General features: G+C 43.4%; 1 protein-coding gene across 3 annotated transcripts in view; it reads right to left on the minus strand.

Annotated features, from left to right (window-relative positions):
• The window catches only part of KIF16B (kinesin family member 16B), a 372,668-nt gene that overhangs the window by 204,493 nt on the left and 141,949 nt on the right, over positions 1–26,226 (minus strand). For all 3 annotated transcript variants that reach the window (XM_056567898.1, XM_056567896.1, XM_056567899.1), the window contains exons 13-15: positions 16,283–16,402; positions 12,013–12,064; positions 10,728–10,865 (exon numbers count right to left, since the gene is read on the minus strand). In XM_056567898.1, coding sequence (XP_056423873.1) covers positions 10,728–10,865; positions 12,013–12,064; positions 16,283–16,402 — 310 coding nt within the window. The remainder of the gene's footprint in view (positions 1–10,727; positions 10,866–12,012; positions 12,065–16,282; positions 16,403–26,226) is intronic.

Raw genomic sequence — 26,226 nt, forward strand, 5'->3', positions numbered from 1 at the left:
ATCTGAGTGAGAACAGGCTGAGCTGAGACAACATCCTCAGGGATGAATAAAGGCTGACTGATGGCGCCACAGTCTGATGGCGGTCTGCTTGTGAATGTACTGAGCTGGTGGCTAAAGTCGTAATGGGAGTAGAAGCCACTGTAGTTGCTGGGGGAGCCGTTGCTGGTGAGCCCGCTCTTATAGACCCCTTGTTCAAATAGCACTCCATGATAGCTGGGGATAAGAGACGGGGATTCTGCTAAGGAGGAGTATCCCCTGATGAAGGACACAGCTAAGAAAGCACAGTGGTGAGGAATTGTGCTGCTTAGAAGAAGGTGGCCCTCAGGGCAAGCTGGATGATTGCAGGGGCAGAGAAGGCACCAGGATCAGCAGTCTGGCACAGTCCCTTGGATGGTTAGCTGCAGGGCTTGCATCAGGGCAGGACACAGGGACTCCCCACTATCAGGTGCGCTTGCTTTACTGTGGCGCTTGCTAGCCTGAGAACCGCCCCTGAACAAGAATGGCTGGAGAGTCTGAAAAGTCCCTGCTGTAAAGTAATGTGGCCGGAGCGGTCCCAAAACAGCAGCCCTTTATGATGGGGCTGCCTTATAGCTGAGATGCCTGCCCGTTACCTGTATCACTCCCACCATCTTTGCTGGCTGGTAGCGGGGAGCATACAGGGAAGTGCTCACCACAGCGCTGCGTGAACTGACTTAAGATGGCTGCCGCTGCAGGGAGGCAGCCGGGAGGATGCGGGTAAAGCACAGGCACCGGGGAGGCAATGTGTTGGCAGCCCTCTCTCCACGCTCCGGGACCCCGAACTGCAGGATGACCAGGTGAGGGACCTCTGTGGTGGCCGGTACAATGCAATTATGAGGTCTGAGGTGCAGAAATTTCGACCTGCATTTTACCTGCCTGCGCCAGAATCGGAAGTCCAGTGCATTTTTTTTTTTTTTTTTTTTTTATTTCAACGATAAACTTTATTAAGCAAAAAGAAAAAGGAACAATAGCACACATCAGATTCATGACATGTACATATAAAATAAACCTAGCAAGCAAGGTACAGCAGGGGCAAAGTTGTACCTTATAGGGAGAACCAATACTCATCCGAGTAACAACATTAGTCTAGTAAGTCCGAACATATTAGGCAAGTAGTGGGGTAACCAGTGCAATCGGTAGTGGGTGGGGTGCTGGGGGGGGGGTAGGGAGGGAGGTGAGGTCAGAGGGGGGGGAGCGGGGCAGGACAGGTGAGCGAGAGGAAAAGGAGAGGGTTCAGGTGAGGCCATATTGGAGGAAGCGGGGTGAGGCCGCAAAATCCAGCCAGTGGCGCCAGCGCAGGACATATCGGTCGGTGGAGGCATTCAAATCTGCTAGACATTCCTCCAGCCCCTGAATGTGCAGGACTTCACGAAGCCAATCAGTAGTCGTGGGGGGAGCGGTGGTTTTCCATCGTCTAGGGATGACTCGTCTGGCCGCTGCTAGTAAAACACCTGTGAGACTTTTCCGCAGGGAATCTGGTGACTCGGGCAACATCGAGAGGAGGAGCATCTGAGGAGTATCATCTAATTGCATACCCGTAATTTCCGATATGAGAGCGCGGACCGAGGACCAGTAGGAGGCTAAAAGCGGGCATGAGTGCCAAATGTGCGTGAGGGTTCCCTTGGTTTGTCCACACCTCCAGCATGCCTCCGGGACCGAGGGATAAAAACGGTGAAGTAAGGCCGGAACCCTATACCACCGAGAGAGCAATTTATAATTAGTCTCCTGAAGGGCAACTGCTCTAGAGGCTTTATGGCACAACAGGTATGAGGTGTCCCATTCGGCAGTGCTGGGGGTGTAGTCCAATTCTTTCGCCCAGTTCCGTTGGTAAAGCAATAGGGAACGAGAGTCACGGGTGCGAAGCATGGAGTATACTAAGGATACCGTATGGGTGGGTCCAGACTGAGCTAAGCAAAGTTTCTCGAATGGGGTAGGATCCCTATGCAGCTCACCCGAGGCTTGCCATGTGTTGTAAAAATGCCGGAGTTGAAAGTATTGGAAAGAGTGGAACCGTGACAGTACGGAATCCCCTAGGATGTCAGGTAGCGTCTTCAAAGAGGAAGCCTGAAGGACCCTAATAATCGGGCTGACGTCGCGTAGAGTCAAGAAGCCACCCGGAAAGGAACCCGGGGAAAAGTCCGGATTGCCAACCAGGGGGGTTAAGGGGCCTAGGGCTCTGAGGAGGTTGAGTCTGGAGAGATGTGTTAGGCAGCAGTTGAGGATAACTCTTGAAACAAACGGAAGAGGGCCTTTGGTGGCCATCGTCCAGTATGCAGGGCGAATCCATGGGAGGGAAGTGAGGGGGAAAGGGGAAAGTCCATTTTCTAGTTGGACCCATAATTTGGTAGGGGAGGAGTGGAATCGTCGAGTATACGGGTCGCTAGCGTAGCTATATAGTACGTGTATGGATCGGGGAAAGCCAGGCCCCCATCTGTTTTAGGCTGAGCCAGGACAGTCTGGGAAAGACGGTGCCGTCTATTGGACCAGACAAAATTAGAGAAGAGAGAGGTTAGGGGCTTGAAATAAGCACGTGAGAGCGTCACTGGCAGAGTCTGGAACAGATAGAGCAAACGCGGCAGTAGATTCATTTTTAAGATATTGATACGCCCTATCCACGAGAAATCCTTTCGGTCCCACTTCGCAAGGTCACCCTTAAATCTGGATATCAGGGGGGTGAGGTTCAGTTCCACTATCCGAGAGAGGTCTTTGGGGATCAGAACCCCAAGATAGCGAAACAAGGATGGGTGCCAGGAGAAGGGGTATAGTCCCTGCAACCTGAGGGCAAGGGAGGGGTCAAGGGATACGTTCATGGCTATACACTTGGAGATATTGATTTTATAATTACTAAGAGCACTGAAGTCCTCCAATGCCGACATAAGAGCGGGGAGCGACGTTTCAGGAGATGAGACATAAAGGAGAAGGTCATCTGCAAATGCAGAGCATTTAAAATTCAAATCTCCAACCTGAATGCCACAAATGTTATCATCAAGTCTAATGGCTTGGAGCAAGTGCTCCATAACCAATACATAGAGCAGGGGGGAGAGGGGACATCCCTGTCGGGTACCATTACGGATCAAAACTGGGGGGGAAAGGGACCCATTGATTCTAATTCTAGCTGTGGGGTTACGGTATAGGGCTAATATGCGACCTAGGACCGTGGGCCCCAGACCCATTTGATGCAGCACACCCCTCATGAAGTCCCACCCCACCCGGTCAAAGGCTTTTTAGGCATCCAGGGATAACACCATACAGGGGAGATTGGAAGATTGGGCATGGTGAAGCAGGGTAAAGGTTTGGAGAGTGTTGTCGCGGGCCTCCCGAGAAGGGATAAACCCCACTTGATCCAGGTGTACTAGGGACTCCAAGAGGGGGGTGAGGCGGAGAGCCAACATTTTAGCATATAGCTTGGCATCTAAGTTTAGTAGGGAGATGGGACGATAGTTCTGGCAAAGATTGGGGTCTTTGCCCTCCTTCGGGAGTACCGTGATGTACGCGGCTAAGAATGAGTCGGGGAAACCTGAGGAGGGGGTAATGGCATTAAAGGCTGCTAGAAGGAGGGGGGAGATCTCAGTTTTAAGTGCTTTGTAGAACCGGGCGGTGTAGCCGTCAGGTCCCGGGGATTTACCTGAGGGGGAGGAGGAAAAGGCAAGGTCCAGTTCCTCAGCAGTGAAGGGATCCTCCAGACTAGCTACAACCTCAGGCGATAGGGACGGTAGAGCCGTGCGGCGAAGATATGAGGATATATGGCATGTGGAGGGGGAGGAGGAGTCCCGCCCACGCCAGACAGGTCATACAGGTCAGAGTAATAGGAGTGGAAACAATTGAGTATTTCAGAAGTAAGATGTTCTAAGCTACCTTGGGGGTTTTTGATCGAGGGGACAAAAAGGGCTGCCCTTTTATCTCTCAAAGCCCTTGCCAGGTGGTGGCCCGCTTTGTTACCCCATTCGTAGTGGGTGGCCGAACACTGTTGCCGAAACCTATTATGCTTCTTATCAAGAAGGACTTGGATCTCCTTGCGCACTCGAAGGAGATCCCGTAGGTCGTTCTCAGCGAGAGTCCGCTTATGGCGGACCTCCAGAGCATGGAGTTGGGAAAGGAGGGTTTTTAATTTATCGGAGGCTTCCCTTTTGCGTCTGGCCCCATGCTGAATTAAGACTACTCTAAGGACACATTTCAGTGCCTCCCATTGGGTTTGTGGCGGTGTGGAGTCAGCCGCATGGTCCAGAGCAAAAGAGGCCATTGTAGATTTCAGGTCTGACATACATAGGGGGTCCAGCAAAAGCGTCTCATTAAGACGCCACGTGAATTCCCTCTTGGGTAGAGCGGGCAGTGACAGAGAGCAAGAGACTGGGGCATGATCTGAAAGGATCATCAGGTCAATTGTACCTGATGTCAGAGCGGGTAGGAGGTGGTGGGAGACCATTATATAGTCGAGTCTAGAGTACACTCCCCTGGCATGTGAAAAGAAGGAATAATCACGGTCAGTGGGGTCGAGGAGACGCCAGGCATCACATAGTTGGAGTCTGTGGAGCGTTCTCTTGATGCCCCTCAGAGTTGCAAAGGAGAGTGTACTATAGCCCGATGAGGTGTCCAGCGCTGGATCAAGGGCAGCGTTGAAGTCCCCACACACTATCAACGTACCTTGAGAGAACTCATTTAGGTCCTCTAATGTTGTCTCCAGGAACGACCGTTGGCCATGATTCGGTGCGTAAATGTTCGCCACCGTATATTCCCGGCCCTGAATGGAACATTTGACAAACACATAGCGAGCATCTAGGTCAGTGCAGGTATCCAAAATCTGTACTGCCAGCGATTTATGGAAAAATATCGCCACACCCTTGACTTTCTGGGAGGGGGAGCTGCTATGATACCACATCGGGAAGTACCGATTACGGAACCCCGATAGCTGATCGCTGCGGAAGTGTGTCTCTTGCAAACATATTATTTGGGACCTCTGTTTGTGTAGGTGGTAGAGTAGTTTCATTTGTTTCCCTGGGGTATTTAAGCCTTGAGCATTCAAGGATGTAATTTTAAGCGAGGACATGGTGGCCGTGGGGGCGCCAGGCCAGCTAGGAGAGGAGGTGGGTGGGCCGGGGAATAGGGAAGGAGTAGGATGAGGGAGCTAGGAGGAAAGGGGAGAGAGAGGGAGGGAGAGAAGGGCCGGGGAGAAGGAACAGGGGTGTAAAGCGCACTATGTATGGGTGCGCAATAAATCTAACAAAGTAGCCTGAGGCCAAAGGCAAAGAAGAAAAAAAAAAAACACGGTAGAAGATTAAATCTACCAGCAACCTACTGGGGGCGATTATAGAGTGCAAGGTAATACGGATTGTGAGAGCCACACTAAAAGGAGGGCAATGCAAGGAGGTAGTGAAGTAACACAGACTTCCAAAATCCGTATGACTGCCCGATAATAACAGGAGTATATAACAGTAACAAATGGGAAAAATGATGACAGGGTAATACAATAATAAAACAGGAGGATCACAGAAACACCATAATACTCATCAGTCTTGTCGGCTGCAGGATTAGGTCCGGTAGACGGAGATGCAACGTCCAAGAGGTTAGCAGCCTACAGGTAAGGCCAGTGCGAAACAATATGCACCAGGCCTGGCATAGCGGTCACGACCAACAACTGCAGGTGAGATGGATCACTGCGACCGTTGGGATCCTCGCAGGGAGCGTGAGGTGCTTCGGGGTCGTCTGCGGGACCTTTGAGGGCGGGGAGTAGCCGGATTCAGTATAGTGACAATCCCCGGTACCACGTCGGAGGGGGATTGCGTATATGGGTCTTGAAGGAGTTCAGTCCATTGGGGCAAGTCCAATGTGGGTAGACCCAAGGTCTGGAGAAATAGAGGTAGTTCAGAGGGGCGACGTAGGGTCACAACCTTATCTTCCATCCGGATCGTGAGGGCGAAGGGGAAGCCCCAGCGGTAGGGGATACTGCGGTTCTGGAGGACAGTCAGTAACTGTTTCAAGGCAGCTCGCTGTCTGAGAGTGTGGCGGGAGAGATCAGGGAATAGTTGTAAACGGGCGCCGTGGAACTCTAGATCACATATTTGTCTGGCTCTCTGCATAATGTCCTCCTTAGCGGTATAGTAGTGCAGTCGGCAGATAACATCCCTTGGCTTAAGGGGGTCAGGATTCGGGGGGCGCAACGCCCGGTGTGCCCTGTCCATATAAATGGGCGTGCGTGCCGGTCGGTCCAGGATAGAATTAAAAAGTTCAGTGAGCGCAGGAAATAGGTCCTGAGGTCGGATCGATTCAGGGAGGCCTCTGATCCGGATATTATTCCGGTGATTGCGATTTTCTAGGTCATCCAACTGTGAGTGTAGAAGGTGATGGTGATGCCCTTGGGTGGATATGTCAGAGCGGAGGGAGACCATCTCGTTTTGTATGGAAGTTTTGAATGCTTGGAGTTCCTGCACAGAACAGCGTAGAGAATCCACTTCTGATTGAACCACCTGGAGGTCCTGCCTCCAAGACGCCTTTAATTCAGATGCTAGAGACGAGAGATCCTGCTTAGATGGCAGCAAAGACAGCAGGGCCTGTAAATCTGGGTGGTCTCTCAGTATGTGGTGGGCTGCGGCAGGTGGCAGGGACCCTGGTAATGTGTCACAGGCTGAGCGAGGCAGAGGAGCAGGTCGTGGGACCCGTGGAGGCTCCACAGTCTGCATGGTGGGCAGGTGGTCTGGATGCAGGGAGGTTGGAGCACCCTTCTTCTCCACTGCAGGCCAGGAGGAGAGACTTGATGAGCCCCAGGAGGGGGTTGGAGATAGCGGGGCAACCCAGTGCTGGTGATCCCGGAGGGCACAAAGGGTCAGGAAGTCCTTGAGGGGATCCAGTTGGTGGAGGAGGCAGACGGGTCACTCGTGGCTCAGGCGGGATGTCCAAGGTTGCAGGAGGAGATACTGGAGGCTCCATAGAGCCAAACAATAAGGGGGACCCCCTCAAGGAGCTTGCCAGACTTATGGGGTCCAGGGCAGCAGGGGAGTCGGGAGCAAGAGCAGTTGACTCTGCAGCGTCCTCAGTGTCCAGAGCCGGTGGAAAGTGGGGGTCACTGTAGGATAGGAGCGGCCCTTCAGGGTGATCAGATGTAGGGTGGCCTGGACTGGGGCCTCCGGCAGCCGCCGTGGGTGTGCAGGGCCTCTGCAATGGCGGTTGCTCGGCCGAGGTGAAAGGGGGCGGGGCCAAGGGTTCCGCTCTCAGCCAGCAGGGAGATGGCGCCTGTTGACAAGCCAGGACCGGGGCAGAGCAGTCCGGGGAGGCCAGATCCAGCAGGGAAATGACGGGGGCACAAACCGGGTTCAAGGACTCACCCTCCCGAGGTGGCAGCGTTCCGGTGTGCTGACTGCGGTGAGGTCGCGGCCCACGGGCGGGAGAGGAGGAAGATGGCGCCTGGCGGGGGTCGCCGCGGTCCACGGTTTGCAGCGGCTCTTGTAGAGGGGTAAAGAAGTTGGAGATAGGGACCCCCGGGGCAGCGGGAGTTCCCCTAGCCTTAGGAGGCTTTTTGTTCCTCTTGTTGGTCATTTGCAGGTAATAAATCCCGGTGCAGTGGCAGTCAGGGACGGAGCTCCACAGAAAGACGTCCTCAGTGCAGCATGGCAGGACACGCCCCCCCCCCCCCCCCCCAGTGCATTTTTTATGTCCTACACCCTTTATACTGAAACTGCAGGAACTGCTGAAACTGCTGGTGATGGGATCCTTTAACATTGCTGGTGCCCCTTCACTCTAGAAATGGGTAGGGGGCTCAAGTCACTGAAACTTTAGACCTCAGAAGTATTTTAGAAACTGGAAGTCCTCTAAATTGAGGAAGAAAATATAAGCCAGACATAGAAAAACAGAGCTAAATTCTTTAAAAAATGTGTTCCCCGTCTGTCTACAGATTGGGCGTAGTTTGGCAGGTCAGTTCCATTGAAGTGAATGGAGCCAAGTAGTAATACCACAACCAACCTGGAGACAGACGGGGAGCAGTTTTGGAATAAATTAGCTCAGTTTTTCTATTCCTGGATAACCCCTTTAAGTTATCCTTTCTCTACTTAACAGATGCATCTTTTTACACTGTGTTTGCCAAAAACTGCACTCACTGAAAAACAATATCAAGGCATGACAGTCATTAAAGCTTCTTACTGAAGGATCATATTACACAAAACAGAGCAACAGAGACTGTGTAAATATAAGGCCTCATCCACATTGCATACATTCCGCCGGCCTGCAGCAGAGTTTTATGCTGCTCTGTTCAGACTGCGGAATCCTAAAAGCAGAATTTCACAAGCGGAAAGTATGTCTGCGCAAAGAATGAACATGTTAATTTTTTTTTTAGCAGAATTCTGACGGGACTGCATTGCCGTCAATTACTCGGGTGAAAAGGACAGTAGCACATTTCTGCCAGGTAGATTTCATCCTAAGGGTAGGTATACACAAACACGAACTGCTTGAAATTCCGCTTGAGAATTTACTGCAGACCCATTGAAGACAATGGGTAGCAAAATAATCCGCTTTGGGGTTTTCTACAGCGGATTATGTATGTGTGCATGTACCTTGTCCTAATAATAATCTCCCACTAAAGCTTGATGAGCGCAGCATTGTGTAATGTCCAAAGGGTAAGGATCTACTGTGCAACCTAACTCAACATGCAAAGCTGGGGACAGCAGTAGTAATAGTAACTAGAACATGGCATTGGGAGGAGGCACAGACTGGACCATATAGGCAGAAGGTAACCCGATTGTTGTGTCTGCTGAGAGAAGCAATACGCCGCATGAGGCGAACCGCCGGCATTACACATGCTTAATATTTTTTACATAAAACCTTAGTCTGCCATTGGGTTTTTTGAATGTGGGGCTTCTGCACACAGATTGTCACTACTTATGTCAGAGCAGATGATTGTACACCGTGTATTGGGGATCGGGAGCTCACTCGGGACTAATCCAATACTTTGCTGGTTCATTCAAAGCAGCACTGTGCTACTGAGAATAAGAGAATATAACAGCAGGTATTGCCCATCTTTTCGGGGGCAAAGCAATGGAAAATATTAGAAAAATTATGCATAGTAGATGGTGAGAACTGTTTGTTAAAACAAAAATACATTTTGGCCATTAATGTGGTAAAATACTTGAGTACACACGACAGATCTTTCTAAAAATTCACCTGAAATAATAGCTACGTTATAAACCTTCCATTCAGCCTCTTCTAATTTGTATCTGTTTCTGGGACAGCTGAGTGAACACCAATGACTACTATTACAGTCCCCACAGGGGTCCCCAGGCATCTAAGAGTCCCAAATGGTAAATTTACATAACGTCCCACTGGGAGAACTGTGATTAAAGCCATACTGCTTGTCAGACTTCTATCCAAGAACAAATAGAACTAAGAAGATTTACATAATGTAACATTTCACTGCGAGGGGAAAATACTCCTTTATGTTACATTTGTAACGATTATTACCAGGTTATAAAGATTTACAAATGGAAACTACCTTATAAACAGCAGCGGTAATACTGTACTATGGCCATAGCAAAAGTTATGACACCTGAAGTCTGAGAAGAATGTGTAGTATTCTAGCATTATTCTGCAATATTCTAGTGTGCATCTCATCCGCAGACTGAGCAGAGGCTACAAAGGATTTTGACAACCACCAAGTACCAGTCAGTGGCGTATAAATAATGAAAACTATGGAGAAGTCTGAGGTGTAGAATGGACCGTAGCTTCTTGGAGTTTGGGTCATTAACAGCCAACCTCAAGTGACAGCTAAAACCCTGATACCTCTATAAAGGATACCAAACATTAAATTCTGAAGGTCCAATACATCAGCCATAAACCCTAAACCAAAATGCATTGTAATAAAAGCTTTACATTAATTTTCTTCTTTATTATGATAAACGTGAAGCTTTATAGAACTGTATTATAAAGTTGTAAACAACTATAAGAATGTTCCAGGCTACAACAAAACATGAAATTCTATAAAATATTTACAGTGTAGGTTCACTACCTGAAGTTGCGCTAATCAAATATAATATACTCCACACAAAGTAATATATGCAGCTCAGCTTCTCCAAACTTTACTCTAAAACTATCAGTGAGGACACGGTATGTTACAACCTGGGAAAAACTGAACACAATGAGTACCGAGATGTGCTATTCAGCAGGTGCATAACAATATTAAAACATTTCTAAGGGAAAAAGACAGATCTGGGCACTAAGCAATAAAAGTCTGTAGATATTCTGCAGATAACATCCATTAAACATAAAACCGCTGATGTGTTTCAGGCTTATTAGGTTTTCTATATTCATAACTAGATGGGCAAGACGAGTGAAACATTAGAAAGTAGCCAAAAAAAGGCAAATCGTTTTTTGCACCATTTGCCTTTTTTTTTGGATACTGTTCACTCCAGGATTTGCGGCTTGGATCTGTATTCCGTGCTTCCTCCACCATCTGAAATTCCTTCCTATCCAGTGATGTTCATAGGCGGTGAGCTGGTTCATTTTTCTTACTGACTTTAATAGAAAGTAGCACTGATGAACCAAAAATTTTCACGTTGAAAAAGATCCAATGGTTCAAAATGCTTCAAATTCAGTGTTGTTCCAACCCTATTGGCTGTTACAGGAAAAGTTTAATGATATCATAATGGTGATTGCGGCTTAAGAGGATTATTAACTGTATGGATTCACACATGAACAACATAGATCTTTCCCAAAGTAAAACTCAAAATTACCTTGGTTGAGCTGAGTCGACTCAAGGATCTGTATTCCATTCACTGAACACTGGGCTCCATTCAGTGGTATTAGGGTCACCCTGCCGGTAAGGTTTTCGAAGATACAATGCTCACTTTCCAAATCGAGACCATGCAGAACTGTATTTGAGAGATGGGTGAGATTATTGGCATTATCATAAATGTCCAAGAGACATCTACCAGTATTTATTCTGGCTTAATGTTTGCATTTTAAGAATTCTCATCTTTAGACCACATATACCTGTATAACATTTACTATACAGCATAAAATAATAACTCTACCATTGTATCATATGAGCTTAACTTAAAAGGATGTTGTCACACCATTAAAGGGGTACGCCACCCTTAGACATCTTATCCCCTATCCAAAGGATAGGGGATAAGATGTCTGATTGTGAGGATCCCGCGGCTGGGGGCCCTCACAATCATGGTTGTGGCACCCCAGACATCCGGTGCACAGAGCGAACTTCGCTCCATGCCGGATGACTGGCAATGCGGGACTGAGGCACCCCCTCCCATAGACTAACATTGAGGGGGCATGCCAGTGACGTCACAAGCCTCCGTTGCTGCACCCGATGCTCTAAACTAACATCTGATGCACAGAGCGAACTTTGCTCCATGCCGGAAGACTGGCGATGCGGGGCGGAGGCTTGTAATGTCACGGCCACACCCCCTCAATGCAAGTCTCCCATAGACTTGCATTGAGGGAGCATGGTCGTGACGTCACGAGCGTGGCGTGGCAGTGAGGTCACGAGTCTCCGATGCTGCACCCGACACTCTAAACGAACGCCGGGTGCAGCAGGGAGATCACGGGGGTCCCCAGTGAAGGGACCCCCGCGATCAGACATCTTATTCCCTATCTTTTGGATAGAGGATGAGATCTCTAGGGGCAGAGTACCCCTTTAAGGCTTATCCATGATCCATGGGATATAAAATATATGTTTGTGTGTTTATTTGTGGGGGTCTGACTGCTGGGATCTATAATTTTGAGACTGGAGTCCAGAGATTCCCGTCAAAATACATTGGTGGTCCGCATGCACTGCTGCTCCATTCACTGTCTATAGGAGCTGGAGACAAGTGAGTACATCGCTCAGCTATTAAGATTCATGTTGTATTTTTTAGCAATGGTGCCAGTTGGAGGCCAAATCTTTATAGACTTCTAACTACAAAACATAGACCTCTAAATGACTGGCCCGGGCCTGCTGTTAGAAGTGGCCATAAATATAAATATTCCTTAAGTCAATCACATTTTAACACATCAGGTTACCTATGTCTTGTTCCGATTCAGCATCATCTCGTCCCACATATGTACGTCCCTCCTAAAAGACATTAGCAATGTCTAATGAAGAATCTGTCAATCAACCTATACTTAGAATGAGCGTAGAGAAAAGTTCAGCTGAACAAGATATTCCTATAGACTTACATTGTAATTTTGTATCGCTTATCGTGCTAAGCAAGACAGAATGACAGTGCATATTTAAAGAGAATTTGCCACCTTTTGAGAATTCAACGTGTTAGCCAGATGGGTGTTGTAATAAAGCTTAGGGAGCAGTGAATGGTTAACATGTTATACAAGTGTTCTAGAAAACAGGTAAGAACTAGACTTTGGACTGGAGACCTTGTGCATAATAAATTGGGACCATTTCATCATAAACCCTAAACCATGACATTTTAATCCAAAAATATTCAGAATTTCAATTCTGATCTGCTAAAATATGTCACGTGAACCTACACTTAGATGAAGTAGAAGTAAAGCCAAGAGAAGCTATTAAAAAGTTTTAAATGCAAAATATTAAGAAATAGCATTTCTTAAAAATAGAACTGCAAAACTCCTATAAAACTCTTGGCGAAATGAGGAAAGCATTTAATACATGGCAGATCAACTTTAAAAGAAATCTCCCAGTTAAAATCAACCAGTGATACTGAAATAGACAACCTTAAGCTATGTACAGTATGGCTGGAAAGTGTGCCTCATTCAGCATACATTTGCGAAATAAGGTTTTTTTTTCTTCCTCTCGATTCCCCGGCAGCTATATATTGCCATAGCCGAGTAGCTGCATCTTCCTCTTTCTCCGTTCACTAACAAAGAGCTGGGAGAGTTCTGATCATTAAGATCGCACCCCAAGCTAAATGCACTGGCACGTAAGAAGCTCAGATAAGGATGCACATTGTTATGTATAATGCTGAAAAAAATCTCATCTATATTAATACATTCCATTTGCCTTACTTCCTAGGCACTACAATATCAAGTATTTGGACCAAAATTTATATTTTATAGCAATTCCAAATACATTCAAGAATAGTGTGGAAGTGCAAATAAATCTGACATTTTAATTTACGGGGCCCTTCTGATTTATTGATCTGGAATGGCTGTTTGCTGGAAAATATTTAGTTTATACTTATCCATTTTAGCCTCTCTCCTACATGAAAGAAGAAGCTATACCTAGGCTGGGAATAAGAACTTTCTGGACTGTGGAAAGAAAATAGAGAATGTTTGACTGCTGCTAGCTTCTAGATGTTTGTGTTCTCTGCATTAAGTTAGTTCTCTACCATACACAAAAGAAAATAAGTAAAAAATAAATAAAAAGGAGATTTAGGGTCTATTCCCACGTACAGTATTCTGCACAGATTTGATGCACAGGATTTTCTGCTGCAGATTTCAATGTAAACTAAATGGCTGAACACAGCTTGAAATCCTGCGCATCAAATCTGCGTAGAATACGGTACGTGTGAATAGACCCTTAATGGTCTGACTGCACGAAGCCTAAACAAGTTTATTAAAAATGTAATAGAAAGTAGCGTTTCTATGTAAACTGGACACGTTCCAATATTTCTCAGAGGGATCAAGCACACGGCCAGATCACTACAGATTTCTATCTCTGTACACAATGTCCAATGGATACATATAGGTTTAGGGCTCCAAAGCTTTGTGAATGTTTGCCAAAGTTTCAGAGCAAAAATCAGGACATGGGGTCTCCGGTGGAAAAAATATTTTCAAATCAACTAGTGCCAGAAAGTTACACAGATTTGTAAATTATTTCTATTTAAAAATTCTAATCCTTCCAGTACTAGTCAGCTGCTGTATGCTCCAGAGGAAGTTGTGTAGTTCTTTCCAGTCTGACTACAGTGCTCTCTGCTGACACCTCTGTTCATGTCAGGAACTGTCCAAAGTAGAAGCAAATCCCTGCTCTAAACGGCTTCTTCTGCTCTAAACCGTTCCCGACACATACAGAGGTTTTGGCAGAGAGCATTAAGGCCAGGGTGGAAAGAACTACACAACTTCCTACTTCCAACTTTACCCACTGGAACACTTATACCATACCCAAAATGTCCACTTTTGGGTGTGTTTGAATAAACTCCAGTCCTGGTTAGCTCCATGTGCATAAGCCCTTAAAGGGAACCTGTCATGAGATTTTACCACATATAATGTGTGGTAACGCATCCAGCATCTTTGGGAGATGTTTCTGCCCACAGGGATGGTGAGGATATGAATTAGCAAGTCTACTCCACTGGCCCCGTAAGTAGTCTCCTGGGCAGGGAGCAGTACTTAACTAGTCCTGTCTTCTATACTTAACTAGTCCTGTCTTCTCTGGCTGTGATAAGACCCTCTCAGCGTGATTGACAGCCCGAGGCACCGCTCGGCTCCCTAAGCAACAGAGCAGAGCAATGATAAGGGCCATACCCAGGCTATCAAATACACTAGGGAGAACGTCATTACATCCTGAGAAGACTGGACTAGGCGAGTATAGTTCCTTGTCCAGGGGACTACTTACTGTGCTAGAAAGATTTTCTAACTTCATATCCTCACAATCTCTGTGGGCAGGAATGTCCCCTGGGGATAGTGAGAATGAAGAAGATTTTTCCATATATAACGTAGTGCCATATAATTACCATATATATCGTTATAAATATGGTAAAATCTTATGACAGGTTCCCTTTAATCTCGAGCAATTTTTACCTGTAAGGGTATGTTCACACTGCAGGAACTAAACCTCCAATTCTATAAATGTATCTTTGTACTGTCACATACCTTCCCTTTTTTGTGTTCTTGGAATTCTTGTTCGTTCCTTTATCTGAAGACTACATAGTGAGGAGCACATAAAATCATATTAGAATTTCTTAGAAAAGGACATTTAGCCTCTCCTGGCCTGAATGTTGTAGTAAATACTTATCCCAATGAAATAAAATTTCTGGAGTATCTTTTATTTCCTAGACATATAAGACTAAATAGCCAACTGGGCATTACCAGTTGGAGATACATCCCTACACTGTCTGAGACTATCCGATCAAAGCTGAGAGTGGTAGACGTGTATGGACATATCCCCTACTGGTAATATCCAGTTGGTTATTTAGTTATATATTTATATAAGAATAACAGAAAAATGGTACAAAACAGAGCTATAAGAAAATATGATACAGAACTCTTATTTCTTGGAAACTCCAAGTATCTCGTAAAACAGACAGGTCTGGAAAGGGCACAGGTCCCCTTCAAGAAATATTTTTGTGTGTGGCATGCAGATATATATATAAGCCTAGATTTACCAATCTTCCAGAAGCCAATACTTTGGTCTTTCCCATAACAAACAATCACAGTTCAGCTTCCATATCTTAATGAGCAATAATGTAAAGAGATAGAAGATTGGGGCACTCACCATGAATAGGCAATAACCATTTTTGCTTCCATGCAGGGAACAAAAGGACAGACAGGTTCAATCAGCAAGCAACATAGGTTTCACGTCAGAGTACTTCTTCTGGCTTGTTCAAGGGCTTTGGCATAAACCAACATTGCTTGCGGACTGAACCTGTCTGTAATTTTATCCCCTGCATGGAAGAAATAAATGGGTGTTTCATATTTATGGTAAGTGACACTGTCTTCTATTTCTCTACAATATTGGAATTTCACTTCTGTAGTCTCTACGGCCAAGCACCACCAGAAACCGGAGCTCCGTCTGGGTAGTGGTGTGGGCAAGTAAAACAGTCCTGGATATAGCAGTGCTGGTTCTGTTTCTCTACTTGTTATATCTTAATGAGTTCTGGTAAAATTAAATATGGTTGTTTTTGAGCAAAATCAGACATTTTTTTTATCAGGCAGAATAAACTGTCATCTCTTCTTTTTGATCATATTATCATTACATTGTTAGAAATTAGAAGAAAATGGCTTCCACGAAAAGTAAACCATTGTTGGTTATAAATCCAGCATTTTTGTGCATAATAAAAATTTGGCTGCAGTTAGATTTCAAAATAACTTTTAAATTAATTTTCTATATATCTTGTATCTTGTTTACAAATAAAAAAAATGGGATCAAGGAATCCACATGTATTAACATGTTAACACCGGAATCAAACATTCTGAAAAAAATATATTGTATGGATATCTGTGCTGAACCATTTGCATCTGTGCAGTCAAAATGAAGAAAAATTCCATTAGTTGACATTTATTGGGCATGGCATTTAGATTAAAGTGAGATCAGCTGGTGTGCAATTCCAAAAGATTAAAAAGACGACAGCTTAGCAAGAAAGAGCGCTCCGATTCTTACCTTCAAGTGATACAATATAATACCAGTGCTCAGAAGATCATCATCAATGCCAATGAGATGCGGCAGCTCAGAATCCAAGACCACTCCAATCCCTTCCTTGCGAAGTGCGAGAGTTTGCTCCTGCATTGAAATGAAACATCAGGTTAATCTCACGGGAGACGACAATGGGGCGCTGGGTGAGTAAAGTGAAAATTACATTTGGACCAAAGTAGCAGGTAATAATACCTTTTATTCAATTTTAAAATAATATGTTTACTTGAAAAATGGAGCTGAGATTTTCAAATTTTGTAAATGGATGTTTTGTTTATCTCATAATAACAAAGACGGTGCCCGCACATAATGGAGCTGTAGCCTTGCCATTTGACGAGGGCACGGAAACTAATAAAATATCAACCAGGAACGACTTGTTCTCTATTGTCAGCTTGACAGACATATCTGGTCTACTCCTGTGACTCTTTGCAAAATGGGATTATGGAGAAAAAGAACACAGAGCAGTCAACTTTAAATGAAACAGACAAAGTTAACAGTGATGTGTCGGCTGGACAGACATTTGCATCTTCAATGGCAGCAATATCCGTGGAAAGCAGCATTTGGCAGACCGGTCTTCACACCAGGGTCACATTTCATAAATTTCGACATTTAAACACATAAGACAATGAAAACTTTTTTTTTCAAATGAAAGAGTTAAAGGAGGAGATTTATCAAGCTGTCATATAGTAAGATTTTCTTTGCGACCAATAACAGCTCAGCTTTCATGTTACTAGAGCAATGTGAGAAATAAAAGCGGAGCTCTGATTGGTTGATATGGGCAACAAAAGAATCTTACTACACAAGACAGCACATTAAACCCCATAATACCCCCCCCCTATGCACAGAACCATGTTTTATACATATTTTCTCTGTATATTTCTAATACTTATGTATAAATGACGTCACTTGTTTAATACAAAAAATCCACTGAAAATCTAGGACATGGATTAGTCCCACTGAATGGGCTTCCACTAGCTTCAAACCAAAGAGCAGAACAACAATAAAAATTGGCGTGCCAGACAAACACCGGATACCAACAGGGCTCAAAAAACCTGCTGACTGTAATTTGGTCCATAATGGTGACAGGCATGTTACCGGACAAATGCTCTAATTTGTCCGGCATTTTTGGTGGTATCTGAGGTGGAGGCCCTTAAATGAACCTCATACACAGGCATACATCTAGCCTAATTGGGCATGGCTTTACTCAAAAGGGGGTTTGACCTGTTATGTGCCAAAAATGCTGCAAAATTTTGGCAAACTAATTCTGGTTTAATGTAAGCAAACTTGTAGTTCCTTTAAATTTAGACACAGTCTATGGATGGTCTGGATTTATTTAACAGCCTAAGCCACCTTGATTAATCTGGAGCATTTGAAAGCTGTCCATATAAGTTTGCTCTTGTCTTAGGTTAGGTTCACAGTACGGAAATTTCCGTGCTGGCAATGGCATTCTGCCAATGAACTTTCAGCGGCGAACATTCATAAATTCAGAAATTCATCTGCTACAACAATGGTCTTGTTTAGTCTTTAAGCAAAATCCACACAGCACACATTGCAGTAGTGTAAACCTAGCCATATAATTAGATAGTACTATTAAATTCCCCCTTCTATAGTTCTCAGTACTATTACACTTAGAAGTTGTCAAAAGTTGTATGAGATTAGAAAAACATGGCTGCTTTCATTATTAAACGATGCCATAGCTACGTACAGCTTCTATTGAAGTGAAAGGGACTAAGCTGTAATACCACACGATAGTTAAGCCTTGTAGTATGCGAATTTGCAGGGAGAGTTGGCAAAGCTTCCCTAGACAAATACCAGGTAGATTTTCCATTTCATAATCTACAAAGCTAGGTGGAAACTCTAGTGGCAGCTGCTACTGGCTGCTATATCATCACAATGTGGTACTGTTATACCAGTCAACTGAATAGGTAAATATCAATAGGGCCAGCAAACTGCCAAAAAATTATCAATTGTCAAAATGTTCAATTGTTAGCTGATCACTTCCTGTTGACACACACAAAAAATAAAAATAAAAAAAATGTTCCTTGGCTGATGAATGAGGGGAGCAATGGGCCGCTTGAATGATTAAGTGATCGTTCATACAGTCCTGCCCGCACATTAATCAGCCCAGGTAATACGGCTCTTACTCTTTAGCAAGCTTTCCCAAACATACATACACTTACTAACCAACATCTAAATAGCCAAAATTGGGGCATTTGAGTTCAGTCTTGGGAATGTCTCTGAAAAGCTCCATAGCACCCCTTATATGCCCATGCAAATCACTACCCTTTTGTGTTCTTAAACGAAGAACTGTCCCATGAAAATCGGTATTGTTGGCAAGTATGTATAGCATATGTAAGGAGCACAAAGAGAAACAACATTTTTTTTTATGGAAATATGGATATTAATAAAGAACTATAAAATTCTTCAATAACATATTTTAACATAAATTGTAGAGAGGTCACGGAAATAAAAATCTTTTTCCTAATGGATTTTTTTTTTCATAGGACAATTTTAAGACAACAAGTAAGTGTACATCCTAGATTGTTTCTGTATAATGTAACTTTACCAAATAAGAATTTAGAACATCCAGCAGGGAGAAGGATATTGGGAATAGAGAAGCCCCTGAAAGCTGTCTATTAATCACGGTTTGGCCTGTCACACCGAGCTCCTCAGTAGCCCCTCTGGATCGATTATTTTCACTATATCTGTGCGACACAAAGCAATGATATTTGTCATTTTTTTCCTGAAGAAACTCATATATCCAGACAATGCAATGATCACTTGTAAAGTATCCCACTGCAGATTATGATGATTCAGGGCTTAAACTAATAATTTATTTCCCCTGAGAATATTTCTATGTATAATGTACCAAAAAAAAAAAAAGAGAAAGATACAAAAAAATAAAAAAATAAAAAAAAATCCCCCAAAAACCCAGGCATATCCATTGTGCTGATGTGGCTGCAGCAGGGTGATGTTGAATAGTTAACACCTCCCCGATTCACCCTGCCAAGCACAGGAGATATTGCATTATCCACATGATTGGGCATGATAGATTTTCCAGGGAAGCATTGTCACATCAGGTTTTAAAAGCTTTCTCAATGTCTTCAGAAGAAAAGAAAGTAAAAACTAATTTTATAGTTTTCTCCGTGAAGAAAAGATCGATATACTATGCGCCAGTCAAGAGCGGTACTTTTCTATAATACACCATGATCAAATTTTGTATATTTAAATGGAAAGAGTTTACAGAATCTGTACCGAGGAGTATTTTGTATGAGGTGGTAGAACAATTCATGTTCTTTTTAAAGGAGTACTCCACTGCTCAGCGTTTGGAACAAACAGTTCTGAACGCTGAAGCCGGCGCCGGGAGCTCGTAATGTCATAGCCAAGCCCCCTCATGATGTCACACCCCAGGAGCGGGGTGTGAAATCATGAGGGGGCGGGGCTATGATGTCCCAAGCACCTGGCGCCAGCGTTTGGAACAGTTTGTTCCAAACGCTGAGCAGCGGAGTACCCCTTTAAGTTTTGGCCTTTTGACAGGCTCCAAATTTTTACAAGATTTTGTATTTAAAAAAAAAAAAAAAAAAAAAAAAAAAAAGGGAGGGTGACTTCTATATCCTCATTTACAAGAGCAGGATATGGATGGGTTTCAAAAACTGCTGAAATGTTGCACTTTTTAAGACAGAACCAGGAGTGGATACAGAAGAGAAACATCCAGCTGTACTTTACACTTATTTTTTTATTCACTCTTTACATTGGGTCAACAAACAGATTAACATTTGTGAATCTAGCTTTAGGGTATTTTTACATAGGACATATATGCTATCTAAGGTCTGTAGCAAAGTTGTATGAGGAAAATCTGCAGCGTTTTAGTTGTAATATAAAGAGAATTCAAAGGCACTCACCAGATGTAATGTGACTTCATACTTTTAACTCCATTACAGTAGTGCAGGTAATAGCGGCGGCATGCCGCCGCTGTTATCTGCACTACTGTAATGGAATAAAAGTAGGAAGCCACATTACATCTGGTGAGTGCCGTTGAATTCTCTTTATATTTAAACATTGTCTATACCTTGCTACTTTCATCAAAAGAGCACCACTTACAAGGTTTTGTGTCCCAATACAAGTTCACCGCTGATAACCACAGACATAGACGGTAACACAGGGGCATCGTCAGTGCCTGCATCTTTCCCTTTCTCCTTTTTATTATTTTACAGTTTTAGTATTGTGAATGAGAGGTTTAGAAATCTCTCTCCCGTGCTCCGGAAAAACTGAATTCAGGGATTTCAGAACTGTCCACAGCTGTGTTTCCGCAATATGAAAGCTGCACATATAACAGAGCATTCCCTTCTTAAGAAATTTTTGGCCTTCCTCAGGTCCAAAAACAGTCAATTTCTGGAGTCCTGCTTCAGTAAACACGTGCTACTGAGGCACCAAAATAGCATGTGTTTGCTAAAAAAAAAAAAAAAAGGATGCCATAAATTGACTACTTTTTGACCTGAGGAAGGTGCAAAGGAGTTCCAAAATGTGTTGTCCATTTTTTTATATACCAAATAAACCTAAATGTTCGTAGCAACTGTGGTGACTAACATATGTGCATAGACATTTTGGTGGACAGGGGCTAAAGTAACAAAAAAAGGGGTGTATTATCCAGGGCTGTGGAGTCGGTAGATCAATGTTACGACTCCGCAGTTTTTTGTACTTCCGACTCCTCGATTAATATGCAAATGTATTTATAAACACTTACAGTTGAATCCAATAAGCTGTTCCACCAAGATCTTCTAAGCTCTTCTAGCAGAGAGAGGTAGTTAGGCAGAAGCTGCTGCCTTCTCCTTTTTGTGTGCTGATCTGCTGCTGAAGATAGGGCAGTGGGAGGATACAGGAAGGGGCATTTATTATAAAACATGATTTCCCTAGTAGAATCCCATAGTCATGTTTAAAGTTTAAGCTAACAATCGGAGTTTACAAGTTTTTATAGCCTTAGCTGAATGGCAGCAGTTTTTCCAATGGATTACAGCTTCAGTCTTGAACTATTGACCCTCCATTCCCTTCACTTATACAAGTGTCTCTAGTCCTGCAAAAAACATATTTACGTAAACCCTTATCAGTGAGAGGCTAGGATACCCATGGGTTCACTGTAACAGCAGAACACAACACTATGGAAAGTATAAGTATTGCCGCTCCTAATTGTGGCATATAGTGAAGCACATGAAAAGCATGCTTCAGTCACTTAACGTGTTTGTTTTGCGATTATGTGAAGCACTGCATGCATTGGTCTTTATTCTTACAGTAGAGAAGTCATTAATGATAACTTTTTGTGAATTGGGACATTTAAACTTGCTTTTTTTTTATTCCAATCTAAATTTAGTAGGAGTCGGAGTCGGTGCATTGTTTGCCGACTCAGACTCCAGGTACCCAAAATTTTGTCCGACTCTGACTCCACAGCACTGGTATTATCCCTGTACTGTGACATCACTGTTTGTATTATACCTGTACTGTGACATCCCTGTGTATTATACGTGTACTGTGACATCCTAGTTGGTATTATCCCTGTACTGTGACATCCCTGTTTATTATACCTGTACTGTGACATCCTAGTTGGTATTATCCCTGTACTGTGACATCCCTGTGTATTATACCTGTACTGTGATGTCACTGTGTGTATTATCCCTGTACTGTGACATCTCTGTGTATAGTATATCTGTACTGTGACATCCCTGTGTATTATACCTGTACTGTGACGTCATTGTTGGTATTATCCCTGTACTGTAACATCCCTGTGTATTATACCTGTACTGTGACATCCCTGTGTATTATACGTGTACTGTGACATCCTAGTTGGTATTATCCCTGTACTGTGACATCCCTGTTTATTATACCTGTACTGTGACATCCTAGTTGGTATTATCCCTGTACTGTGACATCCCTGTGTATTATACCTGTACTGTGATGTCACTGTGTGTATTATCCCTGTACTGTGACATCTCTGTGTATAGTATATCTGTACTGTGACATCCCTGTGTATTATACCTGTACTGTGACGTCATTGTTGGTATTATCCCTGTACTGTAACATCCCTGTGTATTATACCTGTACTGTGATGTCACTGTGTATTATCCCTGTACTGTAACATATGTGTGTATTATCCCTGTACTGTGACATATCTGTGTATATTATCCCTGTACTGTGACCTCACTGTGTATTATACATGTACTGTGACGTCACTGTTGGTATTATCCCTGTACGGTATTATCCCTGTGTATTATACCTGGACTGTGACATGACTGTGTGCATAATGCCTGTACTGTAACATTACTGTATACATTATTCCTGTACTGTGACATCACTGTGTATACAGTGATCTGTCAACTTACAATGGCCTCAACATATAATGAGGATCTTTTCTGGACCATTGTAACTTGAAAACAGACAACATACAATGCTACAGATAGTCCAGATCTGCAAAACATGTCAATGGCTGGAAGAACTGACCAATCAGAATGGGCAATTTACTGGTAAAACCCCTGTATTACTGAAGTGCATGCACTGACTGGTGTCTGGTAGTGCCCCCTACAGTACACGGTGGTATTACATGTTCTGTACTACTCTTTACCTGTGCCAGGGTTATCTGCTCCTTTAGAGACGAAGTGAGGGCAGCTCCAATTAACTTTTTTAGGACATTGCATTTTTGGACAGAAGCTCCTGTCCTCTACATAGACAGTGATTACAGCTCCCAGCAGATCTTTCTTACTTTTATATGTAAGGACTTGCTTTATCTGTATTAGTTATCTACTTATTTTTCTTTAATCCTCACTTTTTCCTATTTTTTGGATGCCATTTTGGTGGCTTTAGAACCAATTACCAGGTTTCCATAGAGTTATGGTCTCAACACGCAATGGTTTCAACATACAATGGTCATCCTGGAACCAATTAATATTGTAACTTGAGGGACCACTGTAGTATGCTTGCACTGTGACATCACTGGACATATTATCCCTGTACTGTAAAATCAGTTTATTCTATACCCTACTTCCCTCCACCATACTTTCCCTATCAATTCCTTTGTTGTGCACTTATGTAGGACTTTTCAGGATATGATAATGTCATTGCAGGTCCTTAAAGGTCCTTTAATAAATGCAAAATGCAAGAATACGCCTATAGGGCGTCAAAGGGCAGGTGCAGAAAAAGGGCAGGAGCTCAATCCCCTTTTATGTCTATGTGTGCACGTTCCTGGTGACTAAAGAATCAGTTTGTGGGAAACAGACGGCAATGCTCATTCAAGACCCATTTTTGTTCCCTTCTTATGCTTTAATCCGAACCTTATGGTAAGCGGATAAAGTCCTTTAGCAGCATACTGTATACATATCAAATCTGCGCTCTCCATAGAGGTGTGCCTATAAGATAATACGACTGGATAAGGTTAGTTCAGCACAATAAGAGCGGTGAAGGGTTCATTGGCTTCAGACTTAAAACACCAGGAAGCGCCCCTGTATTTTGCCCATGAGGAGTGTGGCAGCCGGTCGCCAAGTCCTTTTCATCCTCTACATTGGAGTCTTCGGTAAATGAGTTGGGAAGTAAACGCGCTGACGCACACTTCATCTGGTTATAATCACGATCGCAACAGGTCTCTGGACTAAAGTCTTTACAAATTACGCATTTGCACCACAGACCAGTTTCCGTGTGAATTCCAGACAGATTTTATTGCGGCATGTGAATGACACTTGTTAAAATCTCATCGACTTCTCTTGAACTTTAATACCTTGTGGATTTTTTAACCACACAGAAAAATCTAAAGCATATCCACCCTGTGTGAGCATACTGTACACTGACCCTAGTAGATTCAAGTCTCACCTCTGACTTGGATACTAGGATGATATTTTGACTTCCATTACCTATTGTAGTCTATTTTTAAACCATTTAAATTAAATGTCTTTCTTCTTCCCTAATATTTTCTGTACATTAGAACTTAATTTGAAATGTTTATTGCCGGTGGAAACATTTTACAATATTGAATAAAAAAAACAAATAAAAAAAACAATTGCTACATTTGGTTTGAAATATTTTTGCTAAGGAGAGTTACTTTATGAAGAACTAAATGCATCATATTCCACGGAGGATGGTTTTTGACAGAAAATTCTATTACATCAGCTTCTTTTGCATGACAGACATTGGTGCATAGAACACTTATTCTAACTGTGGTTTTCCACTGAGAAACAATTAAAGATTATTTTTCAGCCTATAATTGTGCTAACATCATATACCTTACAGCACACTCAGGACAACAGACAACGGGCTTTGCAAGCTGGTAAGATAAAATAAAATACCAAATGAAAAAAAAAATATATATATATCTATATCCACACACACACACACACACACACACACACAGTGATCCCTCAACTTACAATGGCCTCAACATACAATAGTTTTAACATACAATGGTCTTTTGTGGACCATTGTAACTTGAAACCAGACTCAACATACAATGCTATGGAATCTGTGAAACGCGTCAATGGCTGGAAGAACCAACCAATCAGAATGGACATTTCACTGGTAAAACCCCTGTATTACTGAAGCGCATGCACTGACTGGCGTCTGGTAGCACCTCCTACAGTACAGGAAGGTATTACATGTTCTGTACTCTTTACCTCTGCCAGGGTTACCTGCTCCTTTGGGCATCAGGTGAGGGCGGCTCCAGTTTCCCTTTTTTTTTTTTTTTTTTTTTTTTTTAGGACATTGTGTGTACTGTATAGGACCCTGAAGAAGCTCCTGTCCTCTACATAGACCAGTGTTTCCCAAACAGGATGCCTCCAGCTGTTGCAAAACTACAACTCCCAGCATGCCAGGACAGCCTTCGGCTGTCCTGGCATGCTGGGAGTTGTAGTTTTGCAACAGCTGGAGGCACCCTGGTTGGGAAACACTGAAATAGACAGTGATTTACAGCTCCCAGCAGATCTTTCTTACTTTTATATGTAAGGACTTGCTTTATCTCTATTAGTTATCTACTTATTTTTCTTTGATCCTCATTTTTTCCTATTTTTGGATGACATTTTGGTGGCTTCAGAACCAATTACCAGGTTTCCATAGAGTTCTGGTTTCAACATACATTGGTTTAAACATACAGTGGTCATCCTGGAACCAATTAATATTGTAACTTGAGGGACCACTGTATAGGAAAACAATAACCTAAATCTGAATCACTGGGAAACAAATACCGTAATATGTGGAAATGCAATGTAGCTGGAAATACCACAAGAGGAACACACGATCAAATACCGTAGGCCAGAACATGGATCGTTTCACACACTTGTTTTCAAGGAGCTTTACTGCAGTTGTAGTTTACCATAAATCTTATAAATGCTTTTGAAAATAATTTTACAATGTACTGCTGCAATGTTGTGCAGTGTTTTTCAAATATTTTGCCAATGAAAAGGACATGGGGATATTGGGGGACAGTAAACTGAACGTTCAAACCAGTGCCAGGAAGCTGCTGCCAAGGCCTATAAAATTAAAGGGTGCATCAAGAGAGGCCTAGAGGCTCATGACAACATCATTTTGCCTCTATATAAATCACTAATCAGACCACATTTAAAATGTTGTAGACAATTTTTATTATATTTATATATGAAATGGCTGAACTGCAAAAGGTAGACTGCGGTACATAGATTACCAAGTGGTTATTCTGCTTGAAGAAAAAATGTTCAAACGATGGATAATTTGCGGAATTCTGCTAATTTGCTTGTTAAATCAGAGTTAGGACCTCCATAGACAGCAATGCATTTTTGAGCGGAATCTGCAGAAATAATGAACCTGTTCATTTTACCTGCGGGAACAGATATCGGGATTTCTGTGTTAGATGTTTCGGCTGCAGAAATTCCTCCATGTGCATGGTACAGCTGAATCCTATCGAATTTCTA

This window comes from Hyla sarda, chromosome 3 (genome assembly GCF_029499605.1).
Source record: "Hyla sarda isolate aHylSar1 chromosome 3, aHylSar1.hap1, whole genome shotgun sequence".
NCBI lineage: Eukaryota > Metazoa > Chordata > Amphibia > Anura > Hylidae > Hyla > Hyla sarda.